Source organism: Sus scrofa, chromosome 17 (assembly GCF_054392235.1).
Source record: "Sus scrofa isolate SSC_HxYL_T2T_F1_AM1 chromosome 17, Sscrofa_HxYL_maternal_Yorkshire_Landrace_v2.0, whole genome shotgun sequence".
NCBI lineage: Eukaryota > Metazoa > Chordata > Mammalia > Artiodactyla > Suidae > Sus > Sus scrofa.
Window position 1 is genome coordinate 55,032,671 of NC_139399.1, and position 20,400 is coordinate 55,053,070.

The 20,400-nt window shown below is 49.4% G+C and overlaps 1 protein-coding gene across 2 annotated transcripts in view; it reads left to right on the forward strand.

Annotated features, from left to right (window-relative positions):
* Positions 1–1,392: 1,392 nt before the first annotated feature.
* PABPC1L (poly(A) binding protein cytoplasmic 1 like) overlaps positions 1,393–20,400 on the forward strand; it is a 29,951-nt gene continuing 10,943 nt past the window's right edge. The window contains exons 1-8 of one of the 2 annotated variants that reach the window (XM_005672962.4): positions 1,393–1,698; positions 3,811–4,004; positions 10,045–10,160; positions 12,411–12,550; positions 12,709–12,803; positions 14,926–15,063; positions 15,353–15,448; positions 19,153–19,419. In XM_005672962.4, the coding sequence (XP_005673019.1) occupies positions 1,506–1,698; positions 3,811–4,004; positions 10,045–10,160; positions 12,411–12,550; positions 12,709–12,803; positions 14,926–15,063; positions 15,353–15,448; positions 19,153–19,419 (1,239 nt within the window). In that variant the 5' untranslated portion in view covers positions 1,393–1,505. The remainder of the gene's footprint in view (positions 1,699–3,810; positions 4,005–10,044; positions 10,161–12,410; positions 12,551–12,708; positions 12,804–14,925; positions 15,064–15,352; positions 15,449–19,152; positions 19,420–20,400) is intronic. The other variant, XR_014832414.1, reaches the window with a different exon arrangement.

Here is a 20,400-nt window from a genome sequence, read left to right on the forward strand (position 1 = left end):
GGTTGTGGGTTCGATCCCTGGCCTTGCTCAGTGGGTTAAGGATCCAGCGTTGCTGTGAGCTGTGGTGTAGGTTGCAGATGTGGCTCGGATCCCGAGTTGTGGCTCTGGCGTAGGTCAGTGGCTACAGCTCCAATTGGACCCCTAACCTGGGAACCTCCATATGCCGCGGGAGTGGCCCTAGAAAAGGCAAAAAGACAAAAAAAAACCACGGAGCCTCTCTGCGTTGCACAACAATCCATCCAGGTGTTGGGTCCACTTTTGTGGCTTCTGAGATTGGGTGTGGACTGTGGTTTTGCATCCTATTCATAGATGACGCCCCCACTCCTTTTTAAATCCTGAGATGTAACCAAGCCAGGGAGAAATGGTTGCATAAGTCTTGGTCGACTCCAAGGTTAGGCCCATCTCCGTCCTCCCTCCTAGCACTGTTTAAGGTAGCCTGCAGCACTGACTTTCTTCCTGGGGCTTGTCCCCCACGCCCCAGTCTAAAAGCATCCATTAAAAAAAAAAAAAAATCAAGATAGTTTTTTTTTTTTTTTTTAAGCCCAGGATTAGAACTGGTTGATGCTTTCTTGCTAGTGTAAGCTGGGCAACCAGACGAGCTCCTGCCCTTGGTTCCCAGGCTGCTTGTTCCATCTGTCACACCCAACCAAAGGTCTCTGGGAATCTGTTTTATTGAAGCAGGAAATGAGAAGCCAGGTGAAATGTCAGTTTTCAAAACTGGCCCTACATCACAGGTTGGGGCTGCAAACTCTGACACTTGGTGCTTTTTGGGGGGCCAGCACTCTGACCTTGTCCTGTTGGGTTCCAAGAATCGCGGTGAACCTTCCTGGTGGCCTGCGGGTGGGATGGATTCGTGCGCAGAGCCTCTCCCAATGGCCTTGCTGGGGTCAAGGAAGGTTTTAGTTGGAAATGCTCACATGGAGCCTTCAGTCCCAAGTCACCCAGCCAGGTCCTGAAGGCTGGGACTGGATCCGTGCTGTCCGGACGAGAAAGCCTCCTTTCGGGAGGGTAGGCAGTAGGAACACAAGCCTTGAAGTCGGGCGTCCCGCTCGGAATTCGCCCGTTACTGTGTGAAACATGCGCGGGGCACACAGTCCCTCGTGTAGAGGGAATCCTCCCAGTTTCACAGAGAAGGTTCAGGACAAAGGCATCTTGGGGATTAGAACCCAGGGCTCCTGCCGCCCGGTCCCCGCCCTCTCCGCGCTGCTGGCGCAGGCTCGGAGCTCCCCCGGCTTCCCCGCAACTCTACCCGGGGCCAGGTGAGGGCTGTCCTCGCCTCTCGTCACGGAGGCAGAGATGCCCCCACCTGGGGCTTCTCGAAGGCTGAGGGGTCGCAGGTGTGCGGCGGGGCCGCGCGCGTCCGCGATTGGTGCGCCGGGCGGCGGGGGCCTAAAAGCCGGGGGCCGACGCGGGTGGGAAGAGCCCTGCCGCCCCGCGCGTCCCCGCTGCCGAGGCTCCCGCCGGGGTGAGCGCACGCGGGCGCCGAGCGCGGGGCCGCGCCCACCATGAACGCCAGCGGCCCGGGCTACCCGCTCGCCTCGCTCTACGTGGGCGACCTGCACCCCGACGTGACGGAGGCCATGCTCTATGAGAAGTTCTCGCCCGCCGGCCCCATCCTGTCCATCCGCGTGTGCCGCGACGTGGCCACCCGCCGCTCGCTGGGCTATGCCTACATCAACTTCCAGCAGCCCGCCGACGGTGAGCGGGGGTGGGGGGGTGGGGAGACGGACAGACCCACCGACCGACAGACAGCTAGACAGCATCCCGGCCCCCCGTGCCCTTTCATCTCTGGCTGCTCTTGCATCTTCCGTTTTGCAGCCTGGGGTCGAGAGATACAGGTGGTTAGAAGGGGCCCTGATACGAGAACTGGCAATTAGTGTGCGCCTACTGTGTGTTTTGCTGGTGCTCCGTTTTTACGGAGGAGAGGTGTTACGGCTCAGGGAAAACGGCCAAGGGCTTTGGGGTCAGCCAGACCTGGGATGAGAAAGCCGGCAGCTGTGCGGCTTTGAGCAAATAAACCATTCTGAGCTTGGGGAGGGGGGCTGTCTGCAAAAGGGGGGTGGTAGCTGCCTTATAGAGGGGTCGGGAGGATGGGCAATTCAAAGCACCTGGTGAGGAAGGTGCCGGAGGAGACCCAGGTGATGACTGGGGAAGCCAGAAGAGCTTTCCCGGCAGCGTGACCCGAGGTCGGCCCCAGCCGCCCCTATTTTCCGGAACCACGAGGAGCTGCCTCCGCTCCAGGCTGCACAGCCGGTTCTTCAGAGCTGATAGGACTGGTGGAAGCCGCCAGCCGTCTGTCCTCACTTCTGTTGAGAGTGGAGAGCTTGCGCGGCGGGTTTCGCTCGAGCTCTGCCGCTAGGGCGCGAGCTTGAGCAAGATTTCACCCTTGGCAGCCTTTACCTGCAAAAATGCGGCTGACTTCTTCCCCCGGGACATGGAAAACAGGAGGACTGTGTCTAGGCAGTATCTCCAGCACTACCTCATGTGGTGCATTGTGAGCGTTCAGTAAGTGCTAACCTAAGAAATAGAGTAACTATCACGTTCAGCTGTAAGATTCCAGAAACTAAGCTTAAAAGGCCTTGCCCCAGCCAAGTCCAAAAAAGGGCACCTTGACTCTGAGTCTTCTGGGAGGGGGAGGAGGTTCCCTGAGCTGGGAGTTTGCTGGGGTGGTTCTGTGGGTTTCCCAGCAGGTGGCTGAGCTGGGTTCCAGGGAGCCCTCTGCTCTGCTCTGCTTTACCTGCCCCACTGCCTCTTCCCACCTTCCTCCCAGCCTGTACCACCTGACCTTTTTTTGCCAGACTTTGTAGATGGGGAAACTGAGTTCCAGACAGGAGAAGGGTTTTGCTCCTGGGTGTTGATGGCAGGGCTAGATGGAACACCCAGACTTGCAGAAACTTGTCCACTGAGTATTCCACAGTTTGCCAACACGCCTCTGAAACCAGACAGTGTACCACCTGGGGCGGGGGGGTGGGGGTGGCCGGCGAGGACAGGCTGTAGCAGTGGCAGGAGGATGGGCAGAGGCTGCAGTTTTTAGATACACTACCATTTGCCAGACACCTATTTTGCGCCAGGCACAAAGGACAAGACGCCTTGCAAACCTGGTTTAATGTTCAACCTGACCACCTGGATACAGATGCTATTCCCTCCCTTTGTTATATGTACAAAGGTGGGTAATATTATCATCATCTCTTTACAGGTGTAGAAATGGGCTCAGAGAAGCGATGTTCACGTCTCCAAAAGTCATTCACCTTAGAGAGTTCCCTGGTGGCCTAGGGGTTAGGATTCAACACTTTCACCACTGCAGCTCAGGTTCAATCCTGGGTCTGGGGACTGAGATCTGCTGCATGCTGTGGCCAAAAAAAAAAAAAAAAAAAAAATTGAGATTATACTCCTCGGGATCAAATCTCAACTCTGCTGTTCAGCACCAATGAGCTTCTGTTTCCTCAAACTGCTGCCGCCCTTGTCACAGAAACCCTTTAGATCTTTCCTCTTTCTGAGCCTCAACTTGCCCTTCGTAAAATGGGCATAGGTTTTCATGCTCACATCACCATGGTGAAGAGTCGAATGAGAAGGTGGGAGGAGTGCCAAACACCTGGTTTCTTTCTGTTTATCCCTCCTGAGCCTTCAAGTTCTTAGCTCAGGTGAGACCCAGACAGTGGCTTTTCTTTTTCTTTTTGTCTGTCTGTCTGCTCTTTTCTTTTCTTTTTTCTTTTTCTTTTTTTTTTTTTCTTGATTCAATTCCCGATTAAGCTCTTCGGAAGTCGGAAAGAAAACACCTTTAAATTTGGTCCTTTCTCTTCTCCTGTGCAGCGGAACGGGCACTGGACACAATGAACTTCGAGGTGATCAAAGGCCAGCCCATCCGAATCATGTGGTCCCAGCGAGACCCAGGACTTCGCAAGTCTGGTGTGGGCAACGTCTTCATCAAGAACCTAGAGGACTCCATTGACAACAAGGCCTTGTACGACACCTTCTCCACCTTCGGGAACATCCTCTCTTGCAAGGTGGGTGTGCCTTTTGTTTACATTAGACGCCTGTGTGGTGGTAGAGGGGATACCACGCAGCCCCTCACTTTCCAAGGTCTTGTCAGTAAAGCTCCAGGTTTAGCCAGCAGGCGAATGGTAGTTTTTCTCAGTATTATTTTCATAGAACTGTCAGTGGTCACCTGTGTATCAACTAGCTCTTGCTAGGTAACCACCTCATAGCTTAGTAACTGTCAACAATAACCATTTATTTTGCTCACGATTTGCCATTGGCAGTTGGGGCTGAGTTCAACTGGGCTGTGCTTTTTCTTAGCTGGCCTCCTTTATATGCCAGCTGTGAGCTGGATGGCTTGGCTTCTAGGGAGTGGGTGGCCATCGGCTGGAATGTCTCAGCTTTCCTTGCTGTGGTTTCTCATCATTGAGCAGGCTCACCCAGGCTGTTCTTCTAGCAATGGCAGGGTCCCAAGAGATGGAGAGTGGAAGCTTGCTAGGCCTCTAGAGACCTACGCTCAGAACTGGCACACCGTCACTTCCAGTGCATTCTACTGGCCAAAGCAAGTCATGAGAACAGCCTAAATGTGCGTGAGAGGGCAGTAAAAGTTATAGGACAAGGCAAGCGCATACAGGGTGGCCATCAATCAGGGCAATGATAGCAATGGACCACATTTTGTTTGTAACAGTTCTCTTAGAATGGATGTTCCCTAAGACTAGGGATCTTGGAGTTCCTGTGGTAGCTCAGTGGTCAACGAACCCAACCAGTATCCACGAGGACGTGGGTTTGATCCCTAGCCTTGCTCAGTGGATTAAGGTTCTGGTGGTATTGTGAGCTGTGGTGCAGGTTGCAGACATGGCTTGGATCCTGCATTGCTGTGGCTGTGGCGTAGGCCAGGGGCTACAGCTCTGATTTGACCCCTAGCCTGGGAACCTGCATATGCCACGGGTGCAGCCCTAAAAAGCCAAAAAAAAAAAAAAAAAAAAAGAAGAAGAAGAAAAAAGAGGCATCTTGTTCTTATTCACCACTCTATCCCAGTCCCTAAAGAAGATGTGAAGACATAGTAGGTGCTCAATAAATATTTGTTAAGCTAATGGCTGTTCTCATTTGGGAAAGGCTGTGTTCATTTCTCTGACTTTGTAGTTGAGGGTCAGGGCCATGCAGAAGGTCAGTCTGTTCTGACAGATGGCTTAACCCTGGGTGTTTTGCTCCCTTTTTTTTTTTTTTGGCTACACCCACAGCATATGGAAATTCCCCGGGCCAGGGATTGAATCTGAACCGCAGCTGTGACCTACACCAAAGCCACAGCAATGCCACCTCCTTAACCTCCTGTGCCACAGTGGGAACTCCTGCTCCCAAGATTTTATGAGGATGGCTGGTCAGTTACCCTGCAGCCTTTGGTATGTTGAGCTTTCTGGGGAGGCAGCAGGGAGATGGGGAGACAGTGGGGAATGACAGCACCCTCTGTGTTAGAACTCTCCCTGGACTCCTCCTGGGTGGCAGGCGCAGTCTTAAAGATCTCAAGCGAGGTGTCACCACCTCCCTGTTAATGAGGAGCAGACAGACTGGAGGATGCGCAGTAGCTGCTAAGGACTCCCCATGACGGACAGAAAGGGCTGGTTCCTGCCTTTGAGCATCAGTGGGGGAGAGGGAGAAAGAGAGAAAGAGTCTTAACTGTGTGCTAAGTTCTTACAATTAAAACAGCAGATTTCATTGAGAACTATGTCTAGATACTCATGTTGCAACAGAAGAAAGGGTGGGGGAAAAACTGTAATTGCAATGTATACATGTAAGGATAACCTGACCCCCTTGCTGTACAGTGGGAATAAATAAATAAATAAATAAATAAAATAAAATAAAATAAAACCCAGCAGATTGGAGTTCCCTGGTGGCTCAGCATGTTAAGGATCTGGCATTGTCACTGCTGTGACTCAAATTGCTGCTGCTGTGGCATGGGTTTAATCCCTGGCCTGGGAACTTCCACAGGCGTGGCCAAAAAAATAACAATAACAGCAGGTCATCCAGTACTTTCTATGTGCTGGATTTTCCGCATACACATGCTCATTGAATTTCCCACAGCAGCATCTTAAGGTATAAGTTGGAGGATCCCCGAGTTACCTTTGAGGCAGAGAGGCTCAGAGTCGAGGGTCACTTGTTCACAGTTGGTATGTTGGGGTGGGAGGTGAGTGGCTGGGCCAGGATCTGAACTAATGGCTTTGCAGGCTTAGTTGAAGCTAACCTAACAGGAAAGAGTATGTCTGTCCCCATTATCTGGGCCTTGAGACTCGCTCTGGGCCACTGAGGCTTGGACAGAAAAGCTTTGGACAGAAAGCTGTGTGTGACTCGGCCAGGTCTTTGCAGGCCTGAAGAAGCCCTGTCGTGGGCCTGGTTGGATACAAGGCACTCAGTGTGGTCCGTACCCCCGTGTGTTTGCCTTTAGGTTTTATGGGGATGGTTGGTCAGCTTCTCTGGCGTGTCTCCCCTTCTGGAAGGTGGCGGGGCAAGGGGGAGAGGATGGGAGTGATGGCGCCCTCTTCTGGGAGTGCGACTAAGTGCTCTCAGGGTCTTTGGCGATGGTGAGATTTTTAGGAACAGCTGGAAATTGGGCTCTGAGGGAAGTGCACAAGACCCATGACATCCAGGGCCCTGGAAGGCGCTTGCCCTGTGGCAGAGGAGAGGTTGCTGAGCAGGCGGAACTCCACCGGCCTGCAGTCAGGCCACGCAAGTGCAAAGCCTAGTCTACCAAGCAGAGGGGCGACATGACATAGTGGCCCTGACCTTGGACTTTGGGGCCAAGTGTCCCGAGTTCAAATTCTGACTCTTGGAGTTCCCGTCATGGCTCAGTGGTTAACGAATCTGACTAGGAACCATGAGGTTGCGGGTTCGATCCCTAGCCTTGCTCAGTGGGTTAAGGATCTGGCGTTGCCGTGAGCTGTGATGTAGGTTGCAGACGCCCCCGTGTTGCTGTAGCTGTGGCGTAGGCCAGCAGCTGTAGCTCTGATTGGACCCCCTAGCCTGGGAACCTCCATATGCCACGGGAGCAGCCCTAGAAAATGGAAAAAAGACCAAAAAAAAAAAAAATTCTGACTCTCGCATTCACTCCCTGGCACTGTGGCCTTGGGCTGGTTGGTTAACCTCTTCCCACCCCAGTTTCCTCTGAGGCGGTGGTAGAACCTGCCTCATAGATGGTTGTAAATGTCTCTTAATTTGGACAGTGTCACAACATGGGTAGCCCTTGAAAGAGTAGCGGGTGCCTGGTTAAGCATCTGAGGAGTAACTACAAGAATCAAATGGTGGTGCTCCCCTGTGGGCACAGTTGGCTAAGAATCCAGTGTTGTTACTGCAACACCTCAGGTTCGATCCCTGGCTCAGGAGCTTCCATCTGCCATGGAAATGGTCAAAACAAAATCAAATTGTTATTTTTGCTGGCTGGCTGACCTTGGACAAGTCATTTATTCCCATTTTCTCTAGTCAGGCAGCTGGAGCTCAGAGCTTAATAATTGGCTGGAAGGGTTCTTATGACAAGTATGACAGTATGTGATGCCCTGAGCAGGTGCCTGGCCCAGAGTGGGACCAGGTCAGTGGAAGAGCTGGGCCTGAGTTGAAAGTCGAGGACGCTGCTCAGGGCTGGAGGGGGGCCTGTTGGGTGTGGATCTGGAAGCAAGACTCAATGCAGGGCTAGTTGGAGAGCAAGGTGGTGTCGTTGTGTGGACAGCAGGAGCCACTGGAGGCTATTTCCCCGAGGGATGTGGTCACAGGCACGTTTTAGAAAAAGCATCCCAGAGGTCAGCCTGGTAGTGGGGCTGGGAGATTGGGGTGGGGGTCGAGGCAGAAAATACCACTTAGCTGAGCTGGGGCAGTGGCTGAAGGGTCGAGAGGCATTAGGGGTCTTAATGCAAGTCTAGCCAGAGAGACGAGAACTCTGAACCGAAGATCTTTCCTGTTCTTAATGTTTGTCCTAATAACTTGACTCGGGAGCCTTGCAGACTGGGGATAGGATGTTTGTGTCAAAATTTGAAACAAGGAGTTCCCGTTGTGGTGCAGCAGAAATGAATCTGACTGGGAGCCATAAGGTTGTAGGTTCAATCCCTGGCCTTGCTCAGTGGGTTAAGGATTCCACGTTGCCATGAGCTGTGGTGTAGGTCGAAGATGCGGCTCGGATCTGATGTTGCTGTTGCTGCAGCTGTGGTGTAGGCCAGCAGCTGTAGCTCCGATTGGACCCCCTAGCCTGGGAACCTCCATATGCCACAGGCGTGGCCCTAAAAAGCCAAAAAAAAAAAAAAATTGAAACAAGTTTGCTGTTGAAATAATAATTGGTAAAATTTAAACAGTGTGGAAAGGGATAAAGTAAAAAAGTTTCCATCCTGGAGATAATAATTAACAGTTTGGAGAGTTCCTGTTGTGGCTCAGCAGTTTAAGAACCTGACTAGTATCCATGAGGGTGTAGGTTTGATCCCTGGCCTCACTCAGTAGGTTAAGGATCTGGTGTTGCCATGAGCTATGGTGTAGGTTGTAGATGCAGCTTAGATTCTACCCCTAGCCTGGGAACTTCCATATGCTACAGGTGCAGCCCTAAAAAAATAATAATAAATGAAAATAAATAAGTAAATAATTAACAGGTTTTTTTTTTCCTGTGTGTGCATTTAAAAATTTCTCTGCCAAGGTATATGGAAGCAACCTAAGTGTCCATCAACAGATAAATGGATAAAGAAGATGCAATATATGTGTATGTGTGTGTGTATACACAATGGAATACTACTCAGCCATTAAAAAGAACAAAATTTTGCCATTTGCAGCAGCATAGGTTAACTTGGAGGGCATTATGTTAAGTGAAATAAATGAGACTAAAGGCAAATACTATGTGATATCACTTATATGGGGAATCTAAAAAATATAACAGACCAGTGAATATAACAAAAAAGAAGCAGACTCAGAACAAACTAGTGGTTACCAGTGGGGAGGGGGTGAAGGGGAGGGGGCAGTATAGGGTGGGGGAGTGGGAGGCACAAACTATTGGGTGTAAGATGGGTTCAAGGATCTGTTGTACAACACGGGGAATAGAGCCAATATTTCGTAATCACTGTAAATGGAAAGTAATCTTTAAATACTGTATTAAAAATTTTTTTTAAATTAAGTAATCATCCCACACTTTCTCTCTCGGTACTTTCCTTCTTTCTTTCCCCTCTCCCTTCCTTACTTTCTCAATCTCTCTCTCTCTCTGTCTCTCTGGCTGTCTCTCTCTTTCCAAAAATTTTCTACTGAATATGTATTACTGTTAGTGGAAATATAATTAAATGTTACCAAAAATGTCGAAAAATTCTCAAAAGTGTAGATGCCCACTTTAAAGCACATGAGCTTGATTTTATTTTATTTTTCACTTGACAATATACCTTGCTGTGGTGTAGTGGGTTAAGAATCTGACTGCAGTAGATTCTTAACCCACTGCAGTGGAGGTTGAGGTTCAGGTTCAGTCCCCAGCCTGGTCCAGGGGGTTAAAGAATCCACCGTTTGCATCTGCAGCATAGATCACAGCTGTAGCTCAGATTCAGTCCCTGGCTCAGGAACTTCCCTATGCAGTGAGTGCGGCCATAAACTTAAACAAAACACAACATACCATGTGGGTAATTCTACCAGCTGTGAACTTGATCACGTCCTCTTTGAGTAGATTATGCACATCTTTGTAATTTACTTAACCAGTCTCCTCCTGACAATCCTGGAGTTGTGTCTAATTTGCTGTTAGAAACAAAGATTCAGGAAGGAGGGGAGGTGGTTTGAATTTAATCCTTTATCCATCACCTTAGGAGGATCATTGAAAGCTGGTCTGTGGTATATGTGAGACCTATGTTCAATTTCTGGACTCTGTCCCTTCTTACTGTGTGATCTTAAGCAAGTAGCTTGACCTCTCTGAGCTTTCATTCCCCGGCTCTAAAATAGGGCTGTTGTGTGGTGTGGGAATGTCTTCACAGGCACAGAGTAAGCTCTCAGATATTAGTCATTATCACCATTGCCATTCTTTTCTACCGACCCCTCCGTTGGATGCTCTCCATGTCCTGTTTCCCTGTGGCCCAGGTGGTGTGCGACGATCATGGCTCTCGAGGCTTCGGCTTTGTCCATTTTGAGACCCACGAAGCTGCACAGAACGCCATCCGCACCATGAACGGGATGCTGCTGAATGACCGCAAAGTGTGAGTGGTGCGATGTGGGGGCGGGACCAAGGCTGAAGGGGCAGAATCATGGGTACCCCACCCCGGGACTGAGCAGCCTCTGCCTTTCTTCTTGGCACTGTGACCTCGGCTGACTCAGTGTCAGGGACTCCTTTTCTCCCAAGTAAAAAAAGTGGTGCTGCTGTGTTAGATTCTGAGTAACAAATGATGTGGATGCTTTAGAAATTCTAACAGGAGCAGCTAATGGCCAATCATAATGAACTGGGTGGTTTTTGACTTGTTTTCCAGCCTTCTCAGCATGGCTGTGAATTTTATTGATTTATTTATCAACTTATTTATTTATTTACTTACTGATTTATTTCTGCACCCACGGCATATGGAGGTTCTTGGGCCAGGGATTGAATCTGAGCTGCCACTGTGGCAACACAGGATCCTTTAACCCACTGCGCTGGGCTGGGGATCAAACTCACACCTCCAGCATGACCGAAGCGGCCACAGTCAGTTTCTTAACTCACTATACCACAGCAGGAACTCCCATGGCTGTGAATTTCACTGGACTTTTGTTTCCTGGATTTGGGGACCAAAAGGAAAGTTGGCATATACTTAGCCTGCCATCTTCATGCCTTTAAGCTTAGCATCATCCCCACTTCACAGATGGGACAATTGAGACACAGATGCTGAGCGGCTCCCTCCCCCAGTTCTGATGCTGCCCATCTGAGGGGCCCAAGGCTGAGCAGTGGAGGAGGCTTTGAGATAGGAGACGCAGCCAGAGTCATTTTGTCCAGAGTTTCTCGGGGGAGTCACCTGTCAGCAAACCTTAACTTTGGAAGGCTTTTCCTGATTCTCCAGAAGCGTGTTTCTCTCTTTGTTGGCTTTATTTTGCCTCTTTTCCCTTGTCATTCAGTTTCCTCCAATTTGGGGGCCAGCTATAACTCATTTTACCTAATGTCTTATAGATACCATCAAATTTTGTTTTGCTTGATTTGTTTTTCATAATCTAGGATACTTTCCTAGATGTGTTTATGTGAACTAGGAATTTTTTTTTTTTTTTTTTGGTCTTTTTGCTATTTCTTTGGGCTGCACCCGCTGCATATGGAGGTTCCCAGGCTAGGGGTCAAATCAGAGCTGTAGCCACCGGCCTACGCCAGAGCCACAGCAACGCAGGATCCGAGCCGCGTCTGCAACCTACACCACAGCTCACAGCAACGCCGGATCGTTAACCCACTGAGCAAGGGCAGGGACTGAACCCGCAACCTCATGGTTCCTAGTCGGATTCGTTAACCACTGCGCCACGACGGGAACTCCTGAACTAGGAAATTCTAATTTTAAAAATTAGCATTGTAATTAAATGATTTCAGCCCCCTGGTCTTAGCAACACTGGCATAAACCGCATCTAGTTCTCTTATAACCACTTCCCCAGTGCACCCAGCACATGTTAAATGAATGAGCAAATCCCTGTGAATCCCTTTATTTATTTATTTATTTTGGTCTTTTCTAGGGCCGCTTCCCACGGCATATGGAGGTTCCCAGGGTAGGGGTCCAATTGGAGCTGTAGCTGCCGGCCTATACCACAGCCACAGCAACGCGGGATTCCAGCTCACAGCAACGCCGTATGCTCAACCCACAGAGCAGGGCCAGGGATCGAACCCGCAACCTCATGGTTCCTAGTCGGATTCATTAACCACTGAGCCACGACAGGAACTCCCCTAGTTTGATCCCTAGTTTACAGGAATGAACCCTGAGGCTCAGAGCCATTGAGTAACTTGCTCAGGGTCACACAGCTTGGCACCTGTAGAGCAGGGATTCAAGCCCTTGTCTCCGTGACTCCATAGTTCGGACCCTTATCTCCTGGCATGCAGGAGGAGATCCCTGTGCATTTGCCACAAGAGTGAAGTCATCTTTTTTGGGGGGGCGGGGGGCACCCTGAGGCATATGGAGTGCCTGGTCGGGGACCAGATTGGCACCGCAACGCCAGATCCCTAACCCACTGTGCCTGGGATCCAGCCTTCATCCCAGTACTACGGAGATGCCGCTGATCCCTTTGCAGCACAGCGGACACTCCAAGAGGGAAGTCGTCTTAACCTTATTCTGGAATACAGAATCTTGGCTGTTGGAGGTGCCAGGCTTTGGATGCATGCCATCTGCCCTGTCCCCTGATGAGGGGTACGGAGGTCTGAAGGCTGGCGGCAGCTGACCTAGGGTTGCTGGGTGGGCTGGGGCTGGGCAGGGGGTGGCTGATGGCAGCTGCCCACCCTGTCCATGTGTCCACAGCTTCGTTGGCCACTTCAAGTCCCGACGGGAGCGGGAGGCGGAGCTGGGAGCTCGGGCCTTGGAGTTCACCAACATCTACGTGAAGAACCTCCACGTGGACGTGGACGAGCGTTGCCTGCAGGACCTCTTCTCCCAGTTTGGTGGGCTTGTTTCCCAAAGGAGTCGGGGATGACTTCTCCTCCAAGCTTGGGCTGGGAATGGGGCGGCCCTGGGGCTTCCTAAATAGAGACTTGGGAGAAGGGAGGGGGACCCCGTGGGGCTGCTTCGACTCCCTTTTGAGCCAAGTTGCCCTTCCCAGGGAAGATTCTGAGTGTCAAGGTGATGAGGGATGACAGCGGCCACTCCCGAGGCTTTGGCTTTGTCAACTTTGAGAAGCATGAGGACGCCCAGAAGGTAGGAGCCTCCCCATGGCCCTGTCTCGTGGAGGAGGTACGGCACCAGGACTAGGAAGAAGGGGGATCAGGAGCAGAGGGCTCCAGCTGCCTGTGGAGGAAAAAGTCCCTCCCCAGCTTGGGTCCATACAAGCCAGGGCCCTTCCTGTCTGTGGTGAAGGCAGCCACCTTCAGCCTCCTCTGGTTGCTTCCATACCCTGAGGCTGGCTGGCTTTTCATAGAATCTTTTCCCATGCAAAGGAGCTCAGATAGGGGCCTTTGGGGCAGCCATTACCCCTTTCTTGACTTGATGGTGGGCTTGAGGTCAGCCTTTGCAAATATCTTCTCCAAACACTTCCCTTCCCCTACTCTTTAGACCCATGTGTCCAATAGAAATGTAACATGAGCTGCATGTGCAGTTTCAAATTGTTCAGTAGCCACATTAAAAAGGGTAAAAAAAAAACAAACCTGTAATTTTAATATGTTTTATTCAACTTATTCAAATTATCACTTCAATGTGATTTAATATGGATATAATTGATTGATATTTATGTTGATAAAAGTTGAGATTTCACATTCCCATTTTTGGCTAATTTTTTTGAAATCTGGTACCTCTGGCACCTGTTGGTTCAGACTAGCCATTATTTCAGGTGTTCAGTAGCTGCATGTGACTGGTGACGCCATATTGGACAGTGTAGCTGGCAGTCATTGATGGGTCTCGGCTCCTAACTTTCCCTCCGTCAGGAAGCCCCCTCTTCCTGGCTTCACGTGCTCCTGATGAGATGCCCCTCCTGTCTGTCTCCATCATTAGCACAGATCTCCCTGGATAGAACCGAGGGTGGGGGCTGGCTCTCGTTTCACCATTAAATCTCCAGTATTTCATTGCCGGTAGGTTCCAGATATGCATTTGCTGAGCAAGGGAATGGCCCAGGGTCATACCGTTAGTAACGAAGCAGGACCACTGTCCTGTTTGGCCTCCCACCATGAAGCACTTTCTACAGATTTCATTGATCACGGAAGAGCTCTGCTCATGGTGGATTCTGGCTGGAGACCTGGATCCTGGGGCCATCGGGATGGCAGCCACTTCTCACTCAGCACTGACCACGGGCTGGGCACTGTCTGCTTTTGCATACCCTCTCCTGTCTCCTTCCACCCATACGGGCTGTACGGTTGCTCTCAGCTTCCAGCAGGCTGCAGCTCGGAAGAGCGATCCACTGGGATGAGAACCAACCTTTTCTGACTCTCAAGTTTTGTTCTTAAGTAAAGGGCTCCTTTGAAAGGTAACTTTTGGAGTGTCCTCGGGCAAGTCCCGCCCTCTCTCTAGAGTTTGGTTTCCCTAATTCTAAAAGGACTCCTTGAGTAAATGGGTGAAGCTGATATAGAACAGGCAATTCTTGGAGCCCCAGGTCACTTTGCATATATTTACATATATTTGCGTGTCTAGGTAAGGAAGCAATTCGTTATGTGAAAATATTTATTAATGAACTGACCACTTAAAAAGTCAGTTCCCTTTCAAACATTTCTCCTCCCTAACACCAGTGTCTATTCCAAATCTTTTGAGTCAGTATACATGTGGGTCTGCTTTTTGCTGAATTTTGCAGGTAAGTCAGTGCAGATTGAATTCAGTATAAATGGATTGCAAAGACATTGCTCGTCTTGCAGAAGATGTACAATTTCATGCAGTCAAAGCCACTGGTGATGTGGGATCTGGCAGCCTTAGGCCAGTTAACTGAAAAAAAGAAAAATCAGCAAAGGTTAAGACCCCTGTGTGTGTGTGTGTGTGGTCTTTCTAGGGCTGCACCGGCAGCATATGGAGGTTCCCAGGCTAGGGGTCCACTCAGAGCTGTAGCCGCCAGCCTATGCCAGGCCATGCCAGATCTGAGCCTCATCTGTGATCTACACCACAGCTCATGGCAACGCCAGATCCTTAACGCACTGAGCGAGGCCAGGGATCGAACCCACAACCTTATGGTTCCTGGTCAGATTCTTTGCCACTGTGCCACCCCAGGAACTCCAAGACGCCAATATTTTTAAAACTAAAGCCCTCCTGGTTATCCTTCCCTGTCTTGGCCCAGGAGATGGGACTGGAGGCCAGGGCCTCTTGGGGGTGGTTACCAAGCGCTGGTTGCCTCTTCTCTGCACAGGCGGTGACAGACATGAATGGGAAGGAGGTGAGCGGGCGGCTGCTCTACGTGGGCCGGGCCCAGAAGCGGGTGGAGCGGCAGAATGAGCTGAAGCGCAGGTTCGAGCAGATGAAGCAGGACCGGCTGACCCGCTACCAGGTGAGGGTCAGCCTTCGTGAGGGCAGCTGCTTCCATGTGAAAGTGTCTGTGCGTGGATGGCCCTCTCTCCTCCAGCAATCCCACTTCCAGGAACTTGCTTGTAGGGATGCGGGGGAGAGGCTGCAGCTTCCAGGTGATTGGCTGAGTGATGGGTGGGGTGCATGGGTGCTTCGTGAGACCGGGAACTAGAGGCTTGGTGGGGGGGGGCTTCCCGTGCCCAGGTGGCCCATATCGACCCCTCCCCCATCCCGGGGCATTCACAGCTACATCTAGGGGTCTTAACTCCTAGGGCGTGAACCTGTATGTGAAGAACCTGGATGACTCCATCGATGACGAGAAACTGAGGAAGGAGTTTGCTCCCTATGGAATGATCACCAGTGCCAAGGTGAGGGCCAGGGGCACCTACAGGGGATGCACAGCCTTCCCTTCCTGCCCTCACTGCCCTACCCCCACCCCGTGGCTTCCAGGGAGTTGGTGCTGTGCTGCTCGGTCTTGAGTTTGGGGGCTGTATCTGACCCCACTGGAGCTTGTTGTCCATCTGCAAGCTGGTCTGGCCTGGAGGGGAAGAGGGTAGAAATACAGTCCCAGCCACACAGCTGAACTTAATTGTAATCTAGGTTTATTCAGCATTTATTGAGTGCCTACTGTATGCCAGAGTCCAGAAACTTATGTCACAAAATTTCCATTGACTTTTGTTGTCTGGGCTTGGCCCATGACATAATTCCTTTCAGGCCTCAGTTTCCCCATCTGGAAAATGAGAGGGTTGGACTGCATTATTCTTTTTATTTTTTTTATAATGGCTGCACCCATGGCATATGGGAGTTCCTAGGCCAGGGATCAAATCTGAGCTGTAGCTGCGACCTATACCCCAGCTGAGGCAACACCAGATCCTTTAACCCACTGCGCGCCTGGCCAGGTATTGAACCCATGCCTCCGCGGTGACCCGAGCTGCTGTGGTTGAATTCTTAACCCACTGTGCCACAGCAGAAACTCCAGGCTGCATCATTCTTCATTCATTCTTCTCCTTTTATTGAGCACCTACTGTGTTCCCAGCCCACCTAGCACCAGAGATGTGATGTTGGCTCTGTGACCTTGAGCAGATATCTTCTGAGCATCTATGAGATGGTTCTGAGCTCTGGCTTCTTATTAAGATCCCCTCAGGAGCTCTTAAAGAGACACTGGGGTCAGGCAGACTCAATGTAGGTCTCTGAGAGTAGGGCCTGAGCATCCGAATTTTAAAAGTGCCCCAGATGATTTTAAGATGACCCAGTGTTTGTTCATGTCATACTCAAGCATCTGCTTGTTTGCCAGGCCCTATGGGTAGCACACAGGTACAAGTCAGCCGTGGTCCTTACTCTTGGGTTGCTTATAGTCTCGTGTGGAATTCGGACACATCACTAATTCAAGTCTACTCTAAGGTGTGATGGGGGTGGGGTAAATAGAGGAGGCAGAGCTGTGGTAGCTCAGTGGAACAGGAAGGAGGGCTTCCTGTAAGAAGTGGCAGTGGCAGCAGAGTTCGACTTGGCTGTGAGGAGGTAGGGAGCTGTAGGTGGGAATAAACAACTTTCCAAGGAGATCAGTGTGTGTCATGGAGCCAGGGAGCTGCGAGTGTGATGTGATGGCTGGGCTTTTAGGAAGTGGTCTAGAAGTTCTTTTATCTGTCAAATCCAATTTTGAACGTCCTTTGGAGTTCCCTTGTGGCACAGAGGGTTAAGGATCTGGTGTTGTCATTGCTGTGGCTCTGGTTACAGATATGGTGCAGGTTTGATCCCTGGCCCAAGAACTTGCTCGTGCTAGGTGTGGCAAACAAACAAACAAAAAACACTAGGTCTAAATCCCAATCCTACCATTAGCAAGCTGAGGAAAGCTGAAGGAAGTGATTTTGCCATTTGGACCCTACTTACCCATCTGTAAAATGGGAGCAATGTTACCCACTCCTAGAGGTGTCTTGAGAACTCAGAGACCTGTATGTGGAGCACCTGCCCATAATAAGTAGTAAAATAATGATTTAATTGTTCATGCACATTGCATATACTTTAGGAGTTTCACTGACCTCCTGAGGCCCTCCTGAATGAAAGGAGTCGTAAAAGTCTGGATTGTTTCCAACTGAGGCACATTGGAGTGACTATATTGTTATAAAATGGGAATTTTATTTTTTAAGTTTATATATATTTATATAATTAATGTATTCTATTTTATAAAATTGTGATTGTAAATGAGATCATCTATATAAAGTGCTGACAACATATCAAGTTCATAGGAAGTGCTACATCACTGTTAGTTATACTAATCTTATCTTTTTTTAACTACCTAACAGAAGTTCTTATTAACTTGTTCTGACAGTATTTTTGGTACCAAGAAAATTTGGCTGTCTGACCCCTTCTGAGGATATTTTTAAATGCATAAAAAGAAATTCATAGTGCTACACAAAACAATTATATTGAAATATATTTATTAAAATACTGGGGCGACAGCAGTGTGTGCTGCTGTGTTAATGCATCACATTTATAAGATCTAGTGAAGCAGCAGCATAAAAGATTTTGAGGTCAGCAATAATTAATGTGATGACATATTTTATTCTTCCTGACAAAGTCAGAAGCATAGCTAATACTACTATAGCTTTCATTGCCTGTTTTCAAAATAGAAGAATATGCTAATGTGAAAATAAAGGTGCCGTTTTCCCCCCATCTGAGCTCACAGATTCCCCTGAATTCTATCCGTCCCCGGGGGAGCTGTGAATGCTCAGGTCAAGGCCCCTGTGTACGGGTAGCCAAGTGCAGCTGAAAATCACCAGTGTTAGAGCAAGAGCGCCAGTAGAGCAGATTTAAAATTTTCTCAGCTCAGATCCTCATTCAGTTGGCCAGTGTCTCAATCTAAAAAAAGAATCAAGAATCGTGAATGCAATGTGGATTGGATCCTTGAAGAGAAAAATGTTAGAAAGGCCAGCGAAATCTGAGTGAAGTCTGCGGTTCCGTTAACAGCGTTGTAGTTAATATTGCAGATGATAATTAGCAGTATTGTCTCCATGCTGATATTACAGTTTTGATAAATGTACCATGTTAACATTGGGACAAGTTGGGTGATAGATATACAGCGACTCTATACTATTTTTGCAACTTTTCTAAAAATCAAAAGAAAAAGGTTATTTTTTAATAAAAATGGCTAAGAATATCTCCCCCAGATTCCTCAAAGAACTTGGCTTTATGCCTTGCTGGTAAACCTTGCAATGAAGGTTTACCAGAACTGTGGATTGGGTTCGAGTCATGGTTGATGTGTGATCCACTGGCTGGATGACCCTGAACGAGTCCCCCCCTTTTTTTTTTCTCGTGGTATTGACTTTTGTTTCTATTTTAATGAAATGAACATTTGAAAGCACCAAAAGCATAAATTCAAATTATTTTTTCCTATTCCACACAAATCTCCTTATTGAAGTCTCTAAGAAATACAGCTCTTAAGAGCATTCCACTTGGTCCATGGTGCACAAATGAACTATAGAATTGTATGGGTGGCTTAATAAAATCCAGGGAATAGTTGAAATTGCAGGTTTTCATCCTAGTGTCCTCAACCGAAAGGTTTAAGACTGTGATCTGGCTGATGGACTCTGCCCCTAGATGTTAATGGGTCCCAAACTCTGGTCCCACTTCATCACTGCCCCGCTGGCAAAGGCGGATACAGTTAACAGCTTAACCCCGCTTTCCATCACAGCTTAGGAGCATCTTTTCAGAAAGAAACTTGAGAGAGAAAATTAGCTCTGCAGAGCAGCTGTTCTCACTAACTCTGAGGGACAGTCTAGTAAATTAGCGCGTGGACTGGTCCCGCTAAGTCGCTGAGCCTCAGCTCCAGCACCTGTCAAGTGGGCGTGGCCGTGCCCGCCCATCAGAGGGCCGTGCCTGTCCAGTGAGAAGGCGTGTCAAACATCTGGCATGCGGTGGGCCTCAGTAAATGTGGGGGTGACAGGACCCACCTCCATCGCAGTTTCTCCTGGGCCTGCTCAGGGTGGGGCTGGGCCCCCCCCGGGAGGGAGGGGAGCATGGTCCCCGGCGTCTTCCTTCCCCGCCCCCAGCAGCCCTTGTCTTGTCTTGCTTTTAGGTGATGACAGAGGGTGGCCACAGCAAAGGGTTTGGCTTTGTGTGTTTTTCCTCTCCAGAAGAGGCGACGAAGGCCGTGACAGAGATGAATGGGCGCATCGTGGGCACCAAGCCACTGTATGTGGCTCTGGCCCAGCGCAAAGAGGAGCGGAAAGCCATCCTGACCAACCAGTACATTCAGCGCCTCTCCACTATGCGGGCCCTGGGCAGCCCCCTCTTGGGCTCCCTGCAGCAGCCCACCAGCTACTTCCTCCCCGCTGTGCCCCAGGTGAAGGCCCACCCATGTCCTTTCCCCGACAGTCAGACAGGGCAGGAAGATAGAGCTGTATCCTCAACTTGCTTCTGCTGGAAACTCACTCGGCAGGCACCTGTTTTCACCCCATCTCTCTCTCTCTCTCTTTAATTTTTTTTTTTTTTTTTTTTTTTTTTTTTGCTTTTTACTGCTGCACCTGTTGTATATAGTATTTCTCAGGCTAGGAGTCGAGAATCCGAGCTACAGCTGCCAGCCTGCACCACAGCCACAGCAACGTGGAATCCGAGCCTTGTCTGCAACCTACACCACAGTTCACGACAATGCTGGATCCTTAACCCACTGAGCAGGGCCAGGGATTGAATGCACACCCTGAGCCACAACGGGAACTCCATTTGTTTTCAATCTTTTTTTTTCCTCTTTTCATTCCCTGCCAGTGATTTCCACTAGTTTGTCTTCCACCTCACTTATTCATTCTTCTGCCTCCTGTTTTCTGTTGTTCCTTCTAGTGACTTTTTAATTTCAGTTATTGTATTTTGCATCTCTGATTGCTTCATCTTTAAATCTTCTATTTTTTTGTTCAGTGTTTCTTGTCATTATTCAATCTTTGCCTCCAGTTTATTTCCAAGATCTTGAATCATCTTTACAATCATTAGTCTAAGGTCTTTTTCGTGGAGTTTGCTAATCTTCAGATAGCAAACTGGAGATTAACTGTTTTTCTGTTTTTTGTTGTTGTTGTTGTTGTTTTTTTCTTGTTCCTTTATATGGGTCACAATTCTAGGGCTTTTCTTTTTCTTTTTCTTTTTAGGGCTACACATGGCATATGGAAGTACCTGGGTTAGAGGTCAAATTGGAGCCATAGCTGCCAGACTACTCTGGAACCACAGCAACTCAGGATCCAAGCCACACCTGGGACCTACACTGAAGCTTGTGGTGACGTCAGATCTGTAACCCACTGAGGCCAGGGATCCTCATGGATACTAGTTAGGTTCTTGACCT